Source organism: Melozone crissalis, unplaced genomic scaffold (genome assembly GCF_028551555.1).
Source record: "Melozone crissalis strain CALT ecotype California unplaced genomic scaffold, PUWL_Pcris_2 ptg000014l_1, whole genome shotgun sequence".
Classification (NCBI taxonomy): Eukaryota; Metazoa; Chordata; class Aves; order Passeriformes; family Passerellidae; genus Melozone; species Melozone crissalis.
Window position 1 is genome coordinate 17,453,151 of NW_026535792.1, and position 19,884 is coordinate 17,473,034.

The 19,884-nt window shown below is 52.9% G+C and overlaps 1 protein-coding gene across 1 annotated transcript in view; it reads left to right on the top strand.

The window, feature by feature from the left end:
- The window catches only part of HCN4 (hyperpolarization activated cyclic nucleotide gated potassium channel 4), a 101,782-nt gene that overhangs the window by 28,542 nt on the left and 53,356 nt on the right, over nucleotides 1-19,884 (top strand). Inside the window, exon 2 of the mRNA XM_054272383.1 lies at nucleotides 1,274-1,697. Within this exon, the coding sequence (XP_054128358.1) occupies nucleotides 1,274-1,697 (424 nt within the window). The remainder of the gene's footprint in view (nucleotides 1-1,273; nucleotides 1,698-19,884) is intronic.

Below are 19,884 nucleotides of genomic sequence, written 5' to 3' on the forward strand. Positions count from 1 at the left end.
CTGAAAATCCTGTTCTGCAGCAGCTCAGCCCAGTCCAGGTTCCAGCCAAACAGCCACTGACCAAGGTAGAGCTTGAGGGTTTTTAAAGCAAGTCCAGCTCTCCTGGAACATCTCAGGAGCAGCAGCATGTGCACATCCTTCAGCAGCCCAACACTTCCCTCTGATAAATCAGTGTCAGTGCAGGGTCACACTGATGCTCTCACTGCTGTTGAGGTGATTGCTCATCTCCTGTGACAAAGGGGTGATTATTGTATTAGTAACTATTGATATTAGAGTTGCTGTAACTAATATTGGATTAATAACTGATGATATTAGAGTAGCTGACCCATAGCGCACAATTTGGGTTGCTGGAATCTTGGCAGTGTGAGCCCACAGTGCAGCAGCATCTACATGTGACACATGAGGAGAGTCCTGGAGCACCACTGTGCTGGGCAGTGAGGCTCCTCAGCAAGCTCTGACACTGGGAAGGGTTTTAGTCCTCACTCTGGGGGAGCTGGGACCACATTGTCTCATTGTGCATCTGTGGGAAATCTTTAAAAAATCCCAATGGTATAAATTAGTGGTTCTGCTCAGACTGAGTGTTACAGTAAGGGCCACTGGATAACACTGAGCTACCACTGGAGTGAAGACAAGCTTCCTGGGGACTGTGCCTCATGGAACAGGAGTTAAATGTTGGTGTTACTGTCCTTAGAAATGGAATAGGCATCTCCAGGCACTGACTCCAAGCTTTATTGATTGTTTCTGTACAACATGGGAGTCTGTAGAGCGTGGGCTGAGCTCCTGGAGTCCAGCTCAGCAGGAATCTGAACTGAAGGCTGGAGATGAGAGCACAGACTCCAGCTCCATCCTGATCCCAGAGCTCTCAGTGCTGGCTGCTTCTAAAGCAGGATCAGGCAGCAGGAGCACAGCCTGGTGGTTTAACCCCACGTGGCTTTATTGACACTCAGACTCTGAGGCTCCCCAGCCTTTCTCTCCTCACCCAGCAGTCCCTGTAGTAACCTCAGGTTCCTCAGTCTCTCCCTAGGCAGCTCCCAGGTGCCAGGAAGGTGTTCAAGCAGGCATGCCCAGCCCTGGCTCAGCTCCTTTGTGAGCCCTCGAAGGCAGAGCAGGAGAGTTCCTCTGATATTAATTAGTTAATTAGCAGTTTGTGCAGCGTGCTTAGGCACAGCAGCAGAGCCCAGGGGATGACTGACAGCAGAGAAGGATGAGTTCATCAGTGCAGCTGACCCGGGCTCCCTGACCTGATCTCACATGTCTCTGTCTTGCTGTCCAGGTTTTACTGGGATCTCACCATGCTGCTGCTGATGGTAGGGAACCTGATCATCATCCCTGTGGGCATCACTTTCTTCAAGGATGAAAACACAACCCCGTGGATTGTCTTCAACGTGGTTTCGGACACGTTCTTCCTCATCGACCTTGTCCTCAACTTCCGGACAGGCATCGTGGTGGAGGACAACACCGAGATCATCCTGGACCCGCAGAGGATCAAGATGAAGTACCTGAAGAGCTGGTTTGTGGTGGATTTTATCTCCTCCATCCCCGTGGACTACATCTTCCTGATCGTGGAGACGCGCATCGACTCCGAGGTGTACAAGACGGCGCGGGCGCTGCGCATCGTGCGCTTCACCAAGATCCTGAGCCTGCTGCGCCTGCTGCGCCTCTCGCGCCTCATCCGCTACATCCACCAGTGGGAGGAGGTGAGACAGCCCTGCCTGCCAGCTCTGCCCTCCCACAGCTGCTTGCCTTGAGTGCTCCTTCTCCTTCCTGCCCCTAATGTCTGATGCTTTGTTGGGAATTCTGCAGGTTGTGGGCTGTGGGCTCTGGGGCCAGCATCCACGTGGATGATGCTGTGTGGGCTGCAGGGGGGTGGGCACAGGTGGGCCCCTTGCAGGAATTGTGGAGCTGGTGAGCAGAGCAATCAGCCAGACAGCAAGGGCTTGCCCTCTCAGTGCCCCCAAAGGTCCAGGAACAGCTCTGAGGAAAGGGCTGGAGACAGCTGATTTGCAGAACCTGTGGCATCTGTTTGCCATCTGCTGCTTCTCTGTGCTTATCTCTTGAATGAAGAGATAAGCATAGGCATGTGTTAGAGCCCTCTTGCTTTCTCTATTCTCTGACACTGTGCTAAGGGAAAAAGGAAGGAAGAGCAATCTGCAGACAAAGGTCTGGTGAAAAGCAAGATCCCCACAAGCCCAGGACTCTGTGCTGCTCCCAGGGGGAATTCCAGGGTGCAGAGTGAGTTGTCAGGAATAATGTGGGTAAAGCCACAACCTTGCAAGTAGCTTGGAAATCAGCTGTTTTTCTCCTGTCTCTGTGCTCTCCAAAGCAGAGAGAAAGCTCCCTGCATCTCTCTCCACATGTCAGGAGCATATTTTCAGGACAAGGAAAGCTGGTCAGGGCAATTTCATCGTCATCCCCATACTTTGTGTTGTGCTTTGGAGCAGAGCCTGCTGCAGAGCATGATCTAATGCAGGGCATGCTCCTGGGAATGTGAAGGGGAAGCAGCCATGCAAGTCATGGCTCGATTGCAGCGAGCTGTCACAACATTAATTCATGACAGAGCTGAGCCCTTCCCTCCTCCAAGCACTCACAGGGAGACAGAGCACTGGGGCATGCTTCACAAATCTCAGCCTTCATCCTTGTGGTGTTACCTTTTGTGAGGGCTTCACTTGGAGCAGAGCAGAGCCTCATTGAGCTCTGGAATGTCACTGGACAGTGTTGGGGAGAGGCAGCCCCAGTCCTCAGATTTATAATTGATATTCATTCACTCTGTGGCGCAGGCAGGAGTGCACAGAGAGATGAACAAAGCACAAGTGTCCTTCTGGGGTGACTCAGTGAGTCAGGGGCTGACAGGCACTGACATCTCTCCAGGTGTGCTGGCCTGTCCCGTGGTTGCTTTGCTTCCCTCTCCTCTGAGTGGCTCAGCAAAGGTGAGCTGGTGGCTCAGGCTCTCCACAGACTCACAGGCACCCACAGCAGTGCTCAGCTCCCTGCCTGCTTCCCTCTGCTCCTTCCCTTCCAGGAGCTGCTTGAAGAGGACTGAAGTATATTTGCTGTTTTGTACTGAACTTGTTTTGAAAATGACAAGACAGGAGCAGATCAGTGTTTTTCCCTCTCTCACTTGTAGTTTGACTGAGCAGCCATTCCCAGCTTCTGTCTCTGATGCCATTCCTGGGATGCTGTTCCTGAGCTGCTGTCCTGGGCCCTGGCACAGCCCAGCTGGGTGCCCTGTGGGGCACAGGCTCCCCAGGGTGGGGCAGTGCTGCCAGGGCAGGGCAGGGCAGGGCTGCTGCTGGTTGCAGTTTGGGACTGCAATGCAGACTCTGTGCACTGCAGAGCCCTGACAGCAAACACCACGGGCTGTGTCAGACTGGGCTCGGCCCAGGCTGCAGTTCCTGGACAGAGTTTGACACTGGGAGCTTCTCCAGCTTCACAGCAGGGAGGGAGGCAGGGGGAAGGGGTGATCCCCTGTCATTGGTGCAGTGCCTGCCACAGAGCAGAGAGGAGGCAGGGAGGGGGAGTGCTGCTTCATCCCTGCGTGGGAGTTGTGCTCCTGCAGCCACGCTGGCAGCTCTCTTCCTCTGAAGGGCCTGCAGATGATCCCTGTCTGAAAGGCCACATTCATCTTCCCTCCCTGCACCCCTCAGTGCTGATCTGGGAATGCCAAGACAGAGCAGTGCTGGACAGACTCCCTCTGGGTGTGCAGGAGGTTGCTGTGCACAGCTAAAGGAGGAGGAGGACTTGAACAGGGGGTGCTGCAGGTCTGGTCCCTGTGGTCCCCTCTCCTGCTCCATGCCTCATCAGCTGGCAGTGTCTCTGTAGCTCTTTGCTTCTGAGCACATCAGCTGTTAGGAGATGTGAGCAGGGTGTGCTGGGCCTCTGCAGAGGAGTGTGTGCCCTAGGGGAGCGTGTGCAGGGCAGAGAGGTGAGCTGCATGGCCAGAGAGGGATCACTGTGCCATTGTGTGAGGGCAGAGCACCCTCACTGCACAGAGCTGGGCCAGTCCCTTCCCATGGAGGCAGGGGCAGCACACACAGAGCCCTCCTCACTCAGCTCCTTGTGTTGCTGGGGCACAGGCAGGGATCAGGGGGCTCTTCCCAAGCTGCCAGCAGCCTCTCCCTTCATTCCCCTGCAATTGGCCATGCTCTGCATGAATTTATCTCCGAGGCTGCAGTGAGCAGGAGCAGCCTTCTCCAGGGCTGCAGTGCTGTACAGCAGCCAGGCTCTCATCAGTTCCACATCAGTGCTGCTCAGGACTCTCTGAGCTGGGGCTGCAAGTCCCAGCAGCCTCTGCCATCCTCCCCAGATCCCAGAGAGGTGCTCTGGGGATACAGCTGGGCAAACAACCTGAAGAGAAAAGGAAGGCAAAAGGCAAGAAAAACAATCTAAGGCACTCGTGTTCACTGGAGTATGAAAATAAGCTTAATTCCAAATGTAGCAGTTTCATTTGCATGATGCATTTTGCATGAGTGGTCCCACGAATGAATTTACCAGAAGGGCAGAGTATAAATAGAGCCTTGCTGAAGTGGCTGCCGTGTCTCCCCTGCAGTTGGGAGCTTGATTGCAGTGTAGGCAGCTGCACTCCCACTGCCTGGGCTCTGGCTTCCCTCAAATGTGGATCACCAGCCCCAGTGGTGTTCCCTGGAGTTCCCCAGGCCAGGAGCACAGGTCAGAGCAAACAGGGCTGCTCCAGCCAGGCTTGTCCTCCCCCAGAGTAACTCCTGTTATCTCAGCCTTTCTTTGGGGTACCCAGCTTGGTCAGTGCTTCCTGCAGCACATGGTCCCAGGGCCAGGTGTCCCATTGTCCCATTGTCCCACTGTCCCAGGGTTAGGGAGCTGGGTCTCCCCACTGCTGAGCTGAGAGTGTCCAGGGAAAAGAGATCCAAACACGAACATCCTACAGACAGAAAAACAGCTCAAACACCATGGAACCCATGGATTCAATCAGGATGAACCATCCAAGTCAGACTGGGAGTCAAACCCCTCAATTTTCTGAGCTTTCCCTGTTGAATACACAGCATCTACCCCGTGGTTGGTGCTAGGGTGCAGTAATCTGTATTTAATATCAAACTATTTTGACTTAAGAACATTCATTGGAACAACAGCACAATCCTGCTCCTATAAATCTGTTTCCAAATAGCACAGAGGGCAAGATAACCAAAATGTTTTGATTGCAGACTCTGTGGGAGGGACTGTGATGGGAAGGAAAGGAACTATCTGGGTTTGATATATATCAAAATGGTAACACTGTCATAAGTGAGGATTTTTCAGATTTTTTTCAGAAAGAAAAATACATCTTTTGGTTTCTGCAGCTGAAGCCTGAAGCAAAGGACAATTTGATGATTTTCAGGCTATTATGTTATTGAAACCTTGCAAACTTGCCTGAGTGCTGTCTTTTTCTTCCCTCTAGTTTCTGTATTACAGAGGAGCTTTAGGAGGGAGGGAATGCATCCTCTCAGGTCCCAGTGACAACTCCCAGTAACAACTGGGCACAGATCAGACCCTCTAAAGATAATGTCACTTTCCAGAAGCTTCAGCTGTTTAGAAAAAGGACCCAAAGCTGGAGGGCCAGTGTGGAAGGACCAGGAGAGAGCTTCCAGAGGCCAGGAGAATATGGCTCCCAAGTGATTCTCCTTGATTTGCTAATTCCCTTTGTTTGTCTGACCTATCTGTAGCCTCTCCTAAATGCAATTACAATAATGTGGCTGGAGGCCTGGGGTATCATTGTCACCCCTAATTATGAAGGGATGGGACTATTTTGGGGCTAAGAACTATTTATGGCTCAGATAAACATCAATCTCAGAGACAGTGAGATTTCAGAGGAGCAAGCAGGCAGTCACAGCCCAAAGTAGTCACAAGTTCTTTGTTACAAGGCCATGCAGAACTTTCTAACCCAATGAATAGATGCCACAAGGTTTATTTTGCTTTTCTAATCTGTCACCTTTACTCACTTCTGCTGCACTGTGGATGCTTTTACCAGTAGGTTTCTGTCTCACATGCACACAAATCCTTCTGTTATAACTTCTAAACTCTCAAGGTTGTGAGCTCAGTCCTCACACAGGGCACCAATTTGTTGGATTAAGCCCCTTTCTGACCCAGCGATGGGGCAGCTGAGAGGTGTTTGAAAAACTTTTATTCCATTTTCAGTCCCATGAGAAGGATGAGACAATACAGATGTTATAATTCACACCATCACAATCAGAAACCCACTATTTTCTAATTACATTATGAACATTTCTTGGCCTATCAGCTTTTGTCACACCATGCTGTAAATGCTTTAAAACAAATAATCTAAAATTCATCTTCCATAGTTCTATTTCTCCAAAATATCTGGTCTTATTTGCAAGGCCATCCTTTGAAACTTGTTTTTAGTTCCATTTCTCTCTCAGCAATGTCTGTCCTATTCCATGGCATTTCTCAGTCAGCATTTCTTATCTCAAGGTTTGCATACAGATATGTGAGCCTTCTGTCAGGCGGTGAGAATTCTCTACAAACCCATTTCCCACATCAGCTTATTCCATACAACCCCACCCCAACATTAGAAACCCTTCACCATTTATCTATTCAGTTTCTCACTTATTTAAAGCATATTCTTACAGCTATAGAAACATAAATTTATGATTTTTCTGTTTAATGTCTGTGTATTGTATATTTACATCAACCCAAGGCTGCAAATCAAACCCTTCAGTGTCTGTGGAAGTTTCTGGTTTTATGATTCCCACACAAGGGAATGGGATGGGATGTTTGGCCAGATGTGTAAGTGGAGAGGGGAGGAGCTGGGCAGTGACCGTTCCCAGCACAGCAGGGTCCTGTGGCACAGGCAGCTCCAAGGGGCTGAGCAGATCCTTTCTTAATAGGATTTGCAATTCTGTCCCATTAAACAGCACGGCAGGCCCAGGAGAGCAACTCATCAAAACCTGTGGCCAGGCTTGGGTACAATCAGACCCAAACACCAGCAGTGTGGCCAGGAGGGGACTGGGGGCTGGGCTTCTTCCCTAATTTGCATTACCTCATTTCTGAAGCCTTGTTAAGCACTTTCTTTAATGTGCTTGCAGGAGCTGATTAAAACCATAACGCAAGATACAGGAATTTTCATTCTCACTGCACAAAGTGACCCCAAACCTGAGACATCTTTTCCTCTCAGAGAAAATCCTGGCTGCCCTGAAACAAATGGCAACACCCTCTTGTTGAAATATCAGTCAGAGGTGTTTCATTATTGTACCACAGCCTCTCACATGGAACTGTTGTCACTTGTGCAGCACAAAATCCTTGTGGAGAGAGAGCAGACAGCACAAGGACATGGATGTTCTTTATTCTGTCCATTGAATTTTCCCTTTCCTGCCCATGGGCATCCCCTGCTCCATCCCCTGCCCTGTGCCAGGAGAAACACACCCAGAAAAGTTTTTTTGGAGGAGCTGTTCTTTGGCAGGAAGTTCTATTGCTCTAATGGAAATTCAGCTCCCCACCTGGGCACTGGGAATACAGTTTCAAAGAGAATATCATCAAAAATGGCTTCTAATGAATTATAAGGAGCCAGGCAAATATTTGAATAGCTGTGCAGCCACGGGGCTTGCCATGAAAAGGAAAAAGCTTTTCCTTTTTCTACACTCACCTCCTGGCAGTGCTTAATGGGTCCTGTGTCAACAGCAGGGTGTGAGCAGGGAATGCCTGCTCTGGCCTTTAGGATTAGGGCACTGAGGGTCTGTCTGTAGGAATAGCTTCTGTGGGGTTTGAGATTAGGGCACAGAGCTGTCTGTCTGTCTTTCTGTAGGATACCTGGTTTGGGGTTTGGGGTTAGTGTCTGTAGGATACCTGCTCTGGGGTTTGGGATTAGGGAACAGTGTTTGTCTGTATGTAGGATACCTGGTTTGGGATTAGGGCACAATGTGTGTCTGTAGGAACACCTGCTTTGGGGTTAGGGCACAGAGCTGTCTGTCTGTCTGTAGGAAAGCCTGCTCTGAGCTTTGGGATTAGGGCACACAGTGTCTGTAGGATACCTGCTCTGGGGTCTGGGATTAGGGCACACAGTGTCTGTCAGTAGGATACCTGGTTTGGGATTAGGGTACAGAGCCATCTGTGTGTAGGAATTCCTGCTTTAGGATTAGGGCACGCAGTGTCTGTAGGAATACCTGCTGTGGGATTAGGGCACAGAGCCATCTGTCTATAGGAATTCCTGCTGTGGGATTAGGGCACAGAGCCATCTGTCTATAGGAATTCCTGGTTTGGGATTAGGGCACAGAGCCATCTGTCTATAGGAATTCCTGCTGTGGGATTAGGGAACAGACCTGCGTGTCTATAGGAATTCCTGGTTTAGGATTAGGGCCCAGAGCCATCTGTGGGGCAGGAGCTCAGTGCCAGGCTGTGGCAGGGGGAGCCATTTGCAGTCTCAGGGCTGGTTTGCCCTGGTGAGTTCTCAGCACAGAGGTGCCCATGTGGCAGATCCAGCTGGGCACTGCCCTGGGCACAGCAGTGGGGTTGAACCCTCCCTCCTGCAGGGCAGTGCCAGTGACAGGGGTGAGCAGGGCAGTGACAGGGTGCTGCTGTGCCCAGCTCTGTCAGGGGTGCCAGGGTCCCTCAGTCTGCCCTTTCCTGCTGGCTGGGGCTGTGCAGGGCTCCTAAAGCCACAGGCTGCTGCTCTCCTGATGCTCCCTAATCCCTGGCAGAGCTGGGCCTGGCCTCTGTGGGTTTGCTGTCTCTCAGGGAGCTCTCATCCCCTGTGCCCTGCCAGCCCCAGCTGCCTCAGCTCCGTGCCCACACTGTGCCAGCTGCCTGGCATTTGCCTCGGGCCATTGTGTTTGGAGGGTCCATTATCACTGCTGTGTTACAATAACAGAGGGATGGATGTGCTGCAGCCTGGCACCAGGGCTCCTCCTGCCACTGTCACTTCCTGAGGTTTGATGGAGATTTACTGGTGGGGTTTGTTCCAGCTGCAGCCCTGCAGGAGCCGGGCCCAGCCTGCCTGGGGCTGGCACACAGGGCACAGCTGAGGAGCTGTCACCTACCCTGAGTCACACAGCCTGGAAAGCACCACCCAGGCACAGGATTGTGTTGGGAGGGCTCTGGGATATCCCAGGGAGGAAACCCCACAGCCTCTCAGGGCTGGGCACTGCCAAGGGCAGCAGTTCTGCCTCCTGGGCAGGGGCAGCTCCTGGGCTCAGGCCCTGCCCGTGGCTCTGGGGCCATTTCTGGGCCTGGAGCTGAGCCTGGGACCTGCTCTGCTCCTCCCTGCACACAGGGACAGGCAGGGACACTCAGGGCTACCTAGGGACACCCAGGGACATCCAGGGATACCCAGGGACACCCTGGGACAGCACTCAGGGACACCCAGGGATACCCTGGGATACCCAGGGACATCCAGGGCTACTCAGGAACATGCACGGATACCCAGGGACACCCAGGGACATCCAGGGATACTCAGGGATACCCAGGGACACTCAGGGATACCCAGGGACACCACCCAGGGACACCCAGGGATACCCAGGGCTGAGGGCCCCTCTCAGCTGGGGCTCCTCTCCAGGCTAAGCAGCCCCAGCCTCCCCAGCCTCTCCTCAGCAGGGAGGTGCTCCAGGCCCTTCCTCATCTCTGCAGCCTCTGGAGCTCCGTGTCCCTGTTGTCCTGAGGAGCCCAGAGCAGTTCACAGCCCTCCAGGGTGAGCAGAGGGCAGCAGTTTTTGTGAGCTGTGTTTGTGACAGGGACAGGGGCTGACAGCTCTGTATTCCAGTTAAAGGGAGTTTCTAAATCACACCCCAATGCTGTGAGCTCAGGAAGCAGCAAGGGCAGTGCCCATTCCCTGAAGTGTGTGGGAGCACAGATTTCCCCTCAGAAGGGCTGTGCCCCACAGAAGGAGCACTGTGAAAGGCTCTGGAGCAGGAACTGAGCCCCCCCAGGGTGTGTCTGTGCCCCCAGCCCTCACAGCCTGCTGCCAGCACATCACCTGTGACACCCACACAGACAGTGCTGGTGGTGGGGACAGCTGAGGCAGCTCCTGAACCTTCCACAGACAGATTCCTGTCACACTTGGGCTCCTGATCCAATGCCAGCTCTGTTTTGTCCCTCAGAGTGTGTTCTGCCAGGCTCAGCCCAGACTTGGAGGCCAGTTTGTCTGAGGCACATCAGCCCTGGCAAGTGGGTGCAGATGAATGGCTCCTCTTCAAAGGCTCTTCCAGGAAGGCATTATTGATTGCATTCAGAGCAAGTGGGAAACTTTAATGAGACAGCCAGAGAGAGCAGCATTTCCCTGCCTCCTTGGCTGGGTTCAGCAAGGCAGGGCTGGAGAGAACGTGCCAGACCTGACACTTGTGTCAATGAGGCAGGAGCTTGGCTCACATAGCACCATGGCCAAAAATCAAATTGGCTGGTGGAGGAGAAGGGGATTTTGAGCAGCATGGCAGTGGGGAGCTGCTTTCTGCCAGGAGAGATTGAAGCCAGTTCCTTCCTGTCCCCTCAGAGCATCCTCCTGTACTGTGGGCAGTGTGCAAGGGGCTCACAGCTGGTCTGTCAGTCAGAGTTGAACAAGAGAAGCTGATAAGAGTTGCCTTTGCCCCTGAAAGGAGTTGTACCAAGGCCATTGGGGTGGAAATGGAGGAGAAAAAGAGATAAACGAGGGGCCTGCAGTTAGATTTTGGAGGAAAACAGTGGTGGAGACCACCCTGCACCAATGAACATGATGTTGATTTATTGTGGCCAGTGAATAGGTATAAACTTTGTGAGAGGGTTTAAAAAGACAAAAAAGAGAGAAGCCTTGTTAAATACAGGATGTTCTTCTATTTGTTACAACTGTCTCAACAGCCACAGCTCAGTGCCAGCCCCACAGAAGAGTCTGGGCTCCTCCTGCCCTCCTCCCACTGGAAGGGAAGGGCTGCACTTCCACAGGGCACCAAACCCCTCAGAGGCCAAGCTTAGAAACCCCCAGCCCTGAGCTTTGGTTTTGACCCACTTTTCTCCTTGCCAGAAATGTGGCAAAGGAAGAAAACAGCAGTGTGAGGTGAAGGAAGGAGAAATCTTCCTTGGGAAGGACAAGAGGCAGGCCCAGAGAGGTGTGTGAGGCTTTAATGGGCAGCAGCCTCATTGATGAAGTTATTTTCTGAGCCCTGCTGTGAAAAGAGCTGTTTGGAAGACAGTTTCAGGACATGCAATTATCCAGTTTGCCAGCTTAATGCATTCAACTTAACCTCATTTTTATGAAGCAGAAATCAATGTGGTAACTTTTTCAGGGCTAAGAGATGACATTTTATTCTTGCTTCTCTCATAAGGAGGCATATTTTTAAGCTTCATTTTCTGCAGTAACTCCTCCCTCTCCCACTTTTGCTTAAGCAGGAATACTCCAAGGACTAGAGGAAAGAGTGAGGCAATTTCCACATTCCCAGAGTCACATTAGAATGGAAAATATTTCTGAAATCTCTTTGCAATGCATGGGATCATTTTCCTTCTTGGGAAAGGACTTGGAAATGCATTTAGAACTTCAATACAAGCACTTTTTCATTAATTCCATCCAAGCACCACTTCACCTGGGAAGGATTCTGATGGTGCTTGAAGTTTTTCACTCCAAGGAGTGCATGGCCCCTGTTCTCTGTTGTGCCAGTGCCTCTGACCTTCTGCTCCCACCTGGGCAGGAGTATTTTGGTCTCAGGTTTCTGCGGTTGAGATGACCCCAAGGTATTAGAAAGTCTTTTTACCCAACCCCGTGACTGAAGAAGAAGTCGAGATTGGTCGGTTTGCTTTTCAGGGTTGTTTATTTTTTCTTATCTGTTCCATTCTTTCTCTGACCTGCTGAGATCTGTGCAGCAGGTTGGGTTGTGGCACAGTCCCTGCCGTTGGGGTGGTGTTAACTTTTTATACTAAGAACTACCTGTACTTTATTTACAATAATTTTCCAATACCTATCACCTATGTTAGACAATCTGTCCTTATTCTAAACCAATCCAAAAGTCTCACCATCCCAGCAGAAGATGGAGGACAACAAGAAGGAGAAGAAGGACAGGACACACCCAGATTCCTCCATCTTGCTTCTTGAACCCCCCTTCTAAACCCCCAAAATTCTACTTTTTCACCCTGTGACAAATTCACTATTCTTCTACTCAAACTCTTGTGGTTTGTAAATCCTCACACAAAGTTGGTAATTGTTTCCATGGGCTAAAATCCAAGGCACGGGTGTGTTTGACTCTGTGCCAAGGTCTCTGAGCCCCTGCCAGGGTCTGGAATCACCCAGGGCAGCCAGAGGAATGTCCTGGGTCCTGATATTTTGGTACCTGTTCCTCCCCTGTGTCTCCTTCTCTTCCCAAGCCAGAATTCCTGCAGAGCAGCAGCTGCCAGAGATTGTGCAGAAGCTCCCCAACAAAACTGTGCCATAGAACTGGAGAGAGCAGGAAACTGCCCTGCTTTCCATGGGCATGGGCATGATACCTGCCCTGCTTTTCATGGGCATGGTAACTGCCCTGCTTTCATGGGCATGCCCCCTGTCCAAGCCCTGGCACTGCTGGCATAGTGGCAGCACACAGGGAATGTCAGTGACATGTGCAGAGTCCTGTTCCTGCTGAGCTGCTGCTGCTGATGGTGTCTCTGCCATTTGCTCATCCAGTATTTATGAGGGAGAAGCCAGGAATGAGGGAAGGCCTCATCAGGGGGAGCATTCTGCCTTTGGTGACAGCTGGAAAGGGAAAGTGAGAGATGTGATCTGAAAACAGCAACACCAGAATTCTGCTGGCTCCCTTCTGAGTGTGGGCTGAGCCACAGTTCTGGAGTGCCACCTTGTCCCCAGCCCTGGAACGAAGGCACCTCACAGGTATCAGCTGCAGCTCATCCACCCCCCCAGGGAGCCACCAGGCACTCTGTGACACCAACACCCCTCTCTGCAGGGTGGCCTGTCCCCTGTGCCCTGTCCCCAGCGAGCCACCAGGCACTCTGTGACACCAACACCTCTCTCTGCAGGGTGCCCTGTCCCCAGGCTGAGGACACGGCACCCTCCTCAATAGGAACAGAGCCCAGCCCTGGGTGGGACATTCCCATCTTTATCTCAGCCCCATCAGTCTGGATGTATCCAGTGGGCTTGGGGTCATGAGGGGACACGAGCAGAGGGAGGGTGGGGTTGTGGTTTCTCTGGGTGTTCAGCTCCTGGGGCTTTGGAGAGAGGCAGAAATTGGGGGAGGGTGTTTCAGAGCTTTGGATCCAGCCAGGATGGGTCATGAAGAAGCAATCAGGGTCTGAGTGTGTGTAAATGAACTTGGAGCAGAGGGAGGCTGGTCTGATCTTGAGGTAAGGGGTGAGTCAGGAGCTGAAGAGGCCTGGGAGCAACTGGATCCTTCCACTGGGATCACCTGAGCTCTGCCCCAGCATGGAGGAGCTCCAGGGGTGAACTTTGGGAGAGCCTCTCTCGGTGCTGGCACTGACAAACACTCCAACAAGCAGCAGCACTGCTTCCTTGTAAACACAGGAGAAAACTGTGGGGATAATGTCCCTTAAAGGAGCTGACAGGCCTGCTTTTCCTCAAGTCCCTGGAGAGGCTGGAGAGCAGTTAAGACGCAGCAGCTGTGTTTGTTTTTTCTTCATTTATATATTTTTTTCACCCAGCAAAGTGCTGGGTGTTAATTCCTCTTGATTTGCTCAGTGCAGCCCAGTTTGGAGAGGCTGTCCCTGCAATAGGGCTGATTAGCCTCCTCCTCTCCAGTGTGCATCACCCAAACAGCCACTAATCACACTTTATCCCAACTGTGTGCCTCTTGCTGAGGCTGCAGGGAATTAGGCTGGAATTGTGCAGTTAATTACACAAACTTGGGGGAGCCAAAGTCCAGAGGCTTCTGTCAGGCCCTGTGCCCAGCTGCAGGGGATGTTCCTCTGTGGTTTGGAGTAAATTAGGGCACTGCTGAGCTCTGGGTGTCCCTGTGTCCCTGCCCTGTGCTGGAGCATCCATGGGAGGTGCAAAGTGGAGGCAGCACCTTCCTCTGCTTCCCATCTACTCTTGAATGCACAGGAAGGATGATAAGGGCTGTCCTTTGGAGAGAGGAGAAAAATTCATGATTCAAGTGAAAAATCCATGATCCAGGGTGTTCATTGCTTCTCCCCAAAGTGTTCCTTCCCACAGGAATGGGGGTGAGCCTTGTCTCTCTGCACTCTGAGCTCCCTGCCAGCAGTCACAGACATCCCACCAGGAGCCTCTTCAGCTGATAAATCACCTCAGGCTGGTGGGAAGGACAGATAAGAATTTCCACTTCAGCTCTCTTCCCTCCAGACTTGAAAGGCACGTTGGTATTTTGTGTTGGGCATAAAGCAGCCCCAGTGCAGCTCTGGAATGAGAAAGGGAAGCAGGAGGGGAGGGCAGCAGCATGGAGGGGTTTCTGTGAAAGGGGACAGGAGGAGGGAGAGCTGGGCAAGGCCTGTGGCATTCCCTGTCTGTCCTGGCATGGGATTGTTTGATCTGTAGGAGCTGTTGTCAGACATTCCAAGCAGCAATATTTGTCATGTTTTTGGGCTGTCCATGCAGCAGTTCACCCCATGGTGTGGTGAGAAGAGTGCTGCTCCACTGCAGGGAATTTTAGGGGTCCTCCCTGGATCTCCTCTCGTGTCCCATGGCAGGGACATTGCTGGACATGAGGTACAAGCACACAGGGATGATGCTTCTCATAGACAGGCTTTTTACCCCTCTCCTTTTCATCTTCAAGGTCATTTGAGCAGCTGGCAGGGAAGGAAGAGCACAGCCCACTTTGGGAAGATGGAAAAAACCTTTCAATTCCATCCTGGCTGGCTGGGAGTGCTGGGAATGCAGGCAGTGAGGTGTGGAGCCAGGCTGGAACATGTTCCTCTGGCCTTTAGCCTCTCCCTCCTCCCCTCCCTGAGCCACAGCATGCAGCAAACTCCTCCAGGAGCCTTTGGAAGGAGCCTTATCTCAGAGCACTGCCCCCTTATCTGCAGCCTTCAGCCTGGCCTGCTGCACGGAGTGCTGGCTGGGGACCTGCAGCTGCTGGCAGCAGCTCCCATCTGCTGCTGGGAGTGGGAGCTGCCTGGACCCTGCTCCCAGCCCCTGTGCAGCTGCACAGCCAGCCCAGGGATCCCTGCTGCTCCTGGAGCTTCCCCAGCACTGCAGAAAACCGGGCTGATCTCTGTCCCTCTGGGTGCCAGTGACATCACAGAGCAGGGACCTCACACAGGTGACACCCCCTGCCCAGCTCCTGCTCCTGGGCTCCAGCAGCTCCCCAGGGTGGCAGCACTGGAGGGCTCTGTCCCTTCTTGCCTGAGGAACGGTTCCCAGGATGTGCTGCTGCTGCAGCCTTCCCTCCCCACCCCTGCAGGCTCTGAGGCACAGGGCAGGGCTGCAGGGCCCAGCAGTTGACCCTGATCAGCTAATGGGGGATTGGGAGAGGAGCTGGAGCCACAATCAGTGAGGCAGTGCCTGTTCTGATTAGCCAGCAATTTTTCTGGTCATTTGGAGAACAAAATTTGCCTGCCTGTGCTCCCTCATGCTCCCTCCTTCCTGGGGAGATGTGAGCTGTTGGGTACCCCCCCAGAACTCCCTCTGCTGCTTGGGAACTGGAGAGAAGCTGTTTCCACAGTGACTGAAGGAGAAAGCCCAAGCTCAAAGGGCTGGGGAATATTTTACCCCAGCCAAGGCATTTCCTCACCCAGGGACTGCTCCTGCTGCCATCAGCTCTGCTCTGCAGCTGCTGCAGAGCTCCCTGTGCCTCCCAGCCAACAGCCAGCCCCTTGCCCAGGGCTGCTGCTTCCATGTCTGTGGAGCCAGGAGGGTGGGAAGGCTGCACCCCTGTGCCAGCTTCATTGACAGCTGGCACGGAGCAGGGGATGTGCTGATGGATGGGAGGCAGCTGCCAGCTTCAGATGCCAGCCCTGGCAGCACAGAAGTGACAGGACACGGGGCCAGGAACGAGTGGGGAGGAGCCTGGCACAGCCCCATGAGGGTGGGTGGTGCCTGACTCAGGTGGAGCCCTGGGAACGGGGCAGCCCAGGTGGGGTCACCACCTGCAAGGTGACCCTGCAAGGACAGCAGTGTCCCTGTCCTGGAGCCTCCTGGGAGTGGGACAGCAAAGCTGTGCCCTCCCCTGGGCCCTGCTGGCTGCACTGGGAGCTGGGCCAAGTTCAGCTCCCACAGCAGGGACATGGCCACACTCCCTGGGATGGCCATGAGAGATCCTGCTGAGAGCAGGACATCCTGCCCATGGGGGGTGTGGGGCTGGCCCCTCAGCACAGCCCTGCTGGCCCTCCCCAGGGGACTTTGCCAGGCTTGCCAGGTCACCTTGGCTGCACTGAGTGACAGCCAGGACGTGCTGGCTTGGGCACAGGTGCAGGCACAGCTGCCACAGGAGCCTCCTGTACTCCCCATCAGCCCTGATCCCCAGGGCCCCAAGTGTGTGCCCTGCTTTTCCTTTAGCAGGGTGATGCTTCTTGTCATGGAATCATGGAATTCTAGGCTGCTTTGGGACTAAAGCTCATCTCATTCCACCTCCTGCCATAGGCAGGGACATCCTCCATTATCCAGCTGCTCCAAGCCCTGTCCAGCCTGCCTTGGGCACTGCCAGGGATGGAACAAAGACCCTTCCAGTCAGTTTTTTTCCCCTTGAGGTTCAGTTTAGGGTTTTCTCTGACTGCATCCTAATACATTCTGCTCCAGCCCTTCACCTCATCCCTCATGTTCCTCAACACTTCCCTCTTCACCTCCCTTTCATCATCCAGCAGATCTGAAGAAGAGAAAATCACCAATTTCTTTGCCTTGTCAAAGTCCATGATATCCTTCACAGTATCTGGAGCACAGCTGGAGTCCATAATGAAATCCTGATGTTCAAATCCTCTCTTGTCTCTGTGCTAGGGAGCTCCAAAGCTCAGCTTCAAACACCAATCACTCATTAAACATCTGAACCCCACTCCAGTCCTTCAGAGCCTGAGGTTCCTGGTGGTTTAGGGAGATCCAGACTGATAACTGGGATATCAGACATCTGTTCCTGACTCCATTTTCAGTCTTCCCTCTGGGGCTGTGCAATTTCATCCTTCAGATTATTTTGTTTGCTGCCCTTGGGAGTGCCCACACCCATCTGTGTGCTTCCAAGCAAATTCCCTGCAGGAAGTCTCCAGGTCTGGGTGGTCATGAAGAGAAACTTCACTGAATTCCCAGGTCTGACTACCATGGACACTAAACTCTCGGAGATGATGGTGCTGTGGATCCAGGTTTAGTGGAAGGACACAAACTCTTACATTCTGTGAGGTTTCAAGGCTATGGGACACAGCCTTGATCTCAGGGTTCTGAGCCCCAAACTGTCAGGGCAGACTCACACCTGGGGTCTCCCATCCAGGCTTGGAAATCTGAAGAGGTCAAGTTCAGTGCCCTCCATTTGCCTCATGCCATGCTCAGTTCACCCTTGGTTTTTTGATGTTCAGAGCCTTCACAGGCTGCTGAGAAGCCCTGAAGTTCTGGCTTTTGGAAGAACCCAACTTGCTTTGGCAGAACTCTTCATGTGCAGCTTAATCCTGGTTCTATTTGTGGAGGGGATAGCACCATAAGTGCAAAGAGAGAACTTGTGGTGTTGTTTGAACCAGGAAATCCCTGAGTGCCAGAACTTTCCCTTAATGCTGCCCAAGAGGTGTCCCTGCTTCCCTTGCCTGATCCCACAGGGTGCAGCTGCTCCCATTTCTTGCCCTGCCAAAGCTTTCTGGGGTCAGGGACCCACCTTCATTCATAACCATCTGACACTGAATTATATCCCACCTTGGGCTGGGAGGCTCTTGGAGAAGACACCCATTATGGGAATGCAAACACTGGAGATCTGCACTGGTACCTTCTCCCTGCCTCTTTCAGCAGGCACAGAACCAGCCCTGCTGCAGTTTGACCACTCCAGTAGGATTTTTTTGCGGGGAGAAAAGGCAATGTCAGCTTTCCTCAATTCCTGCTGTGGGTCTGAACCTCTCCTGGAGTCCCAGCTTGTGTGGGATCTGCAGTGTGTCAGTACAAACCCAGACATGGAGCAGCCCGCAGCCTTGATGCAATGATGGAATCACAGAAACCTTAGGTTGTACAGAGCCTTAAAGATCCTCCAGTTCCACCCCTCTGCCATGGGCAGGACACCTGCACTTCCCCAGGGCATGGGCTGGGTGCTGTGCTTGGCACAGCTCTGGAGAGCTCAGCACTGTGGTCACCAGCAGTGATTCCCTGGGGTCCTGAGCCCTTCCAAATGCACTGCTGCTGCTGTTGCTGTGATCCTGAGACCTCCAAAATCCACTGCTGCGAGCCAGTGCTGCAGCCAGGAGTGATTCCCTGGAACCCTGAGCTCTCCCAAATGCACTGCTGCTGCTGCTGTGAGCCAGTGCTGCAGCCAGCAGTGATTTCCTGGGACCCTGAGCCCTCCCAAATCTGCTGCTGGTTTCAGCCAGTGCTGCAGCCAGGAGTGATTCCCTGAGCCCTCTCAAGGGCACTGGGGTGTTGCTGTGACCCTGTGACCCTGAGCCCTCCCAAATCCACTGCTGTGAGCCAGTGCTGCAGCCCTGGGACCCTGAACCCTCCCAAATCCACTGCTGCTGCTGCTGTGAGCCACTGCTGCAGGCAGGAGTCATTCCCTGGACCCTGAGCTCTCCCAAATGCACTGCTGGTTTCAGCCAGTGCTGCAGCCAGTGCCTGGGTGGAGCAGGGAGTTCTGCACATCCCCAGGGCTCAGAGCAGCCCTTCCCTGTGTGCCAGGGCAGGTGCAGGCAGTGCCAGGGTGGAGCAGGGAATTCTCCACATCCCCAGGGCTCAGTGCAGCCCTTCCCTGTGTGCCAGGGCAGGTGCAGGCAGTGCCAGGGTGGAGCAGGGAATTCTCCACATCCCCAGGGCTCAGTGCAGCCCTTCCCTGTGTGCCAGGGCAGGTGCAGGCAGTGCCAGGGTGGAGCAGGGAATTCTTCACATCCCCAGGGCTCAGTGCAGCCCTTCCCTGTGTGCCAGGGCAGGGGCAGCCCCGTGGGCACAGCCTGGAGGCACAGCCAGCATGGCTCTGCAAGGCCCAGAGATGGAACCCCCCCAAATGTCTGTGAATGACCCCCAGAGGTGCTGAGGGGGAGGCTGGGCTGCGGCAGCTGCTGGGGGCTGTAAGGAGTGAGCAGTGCTGCCATCCTTGGGCACCTCACCCCCCTCCATGTCATTTCTCAGCACTCCTACCATCATTTTTGCTTTTTCTGATGGGGGCAGATTTTCCTGCAGCTGGCCTGGGGGTTCTCAGCAATGAGGTGTCATTAAATCAGCTTGGACTGGTGAATGATCCCCAGACCATGCAGGGCAAGGCAGGACAGGTGCACTGAGCAGGTTTTGAATTCCCCCAGGACTGAGTTTCCTTTAACTGAACAAGAACCAAGCAGAGTAAACACGACTGAGTACACAGAGCAGCTCCATTTGTGTTCTGTAGTGAAGCTTTTCCATAGAAGCTGCTTCTCTAAAACTTCTTCCCTTCTGCTCCTCTGCTGGAGGGGATGAAAAGAGAACAGGGATTGAGGGAGCACAGGGTGGAGACAGGCGCTAAAAATAATATAAATGGCCATTGTAGGTTACCTGAGTCTAAAAATATTCCAGTTTTAGTTACTTGGGCTGCTTCTACACCAGAGAGTAAAGTGAATTCAGAGAAATCTGATGAGAACAACCTGGAGGAAAAAGAAAGCTTGGCATTCTTTCCTTTAAAGGGAAGAGATAAAAAGAAAACCCTGCAAAGTAATAAGTCAGCTAGAAAAAGATGACTTCTGTATTAATTTTTCCTGCCATATTCAGCAAAGATAGGGGCAGCCAATGAAATTGAAAAGGCAGCAAATTCCAAAAGCACTCCAGGAAATGCTCCTTGAGACAGCAGCTACTGAGCCATGGGAGCTCCTTCCAGAGGAACCCCTTCTAAGGGTTCCACTTTGGGGTTCCTGAGCTCCTTCCAAGGGCTC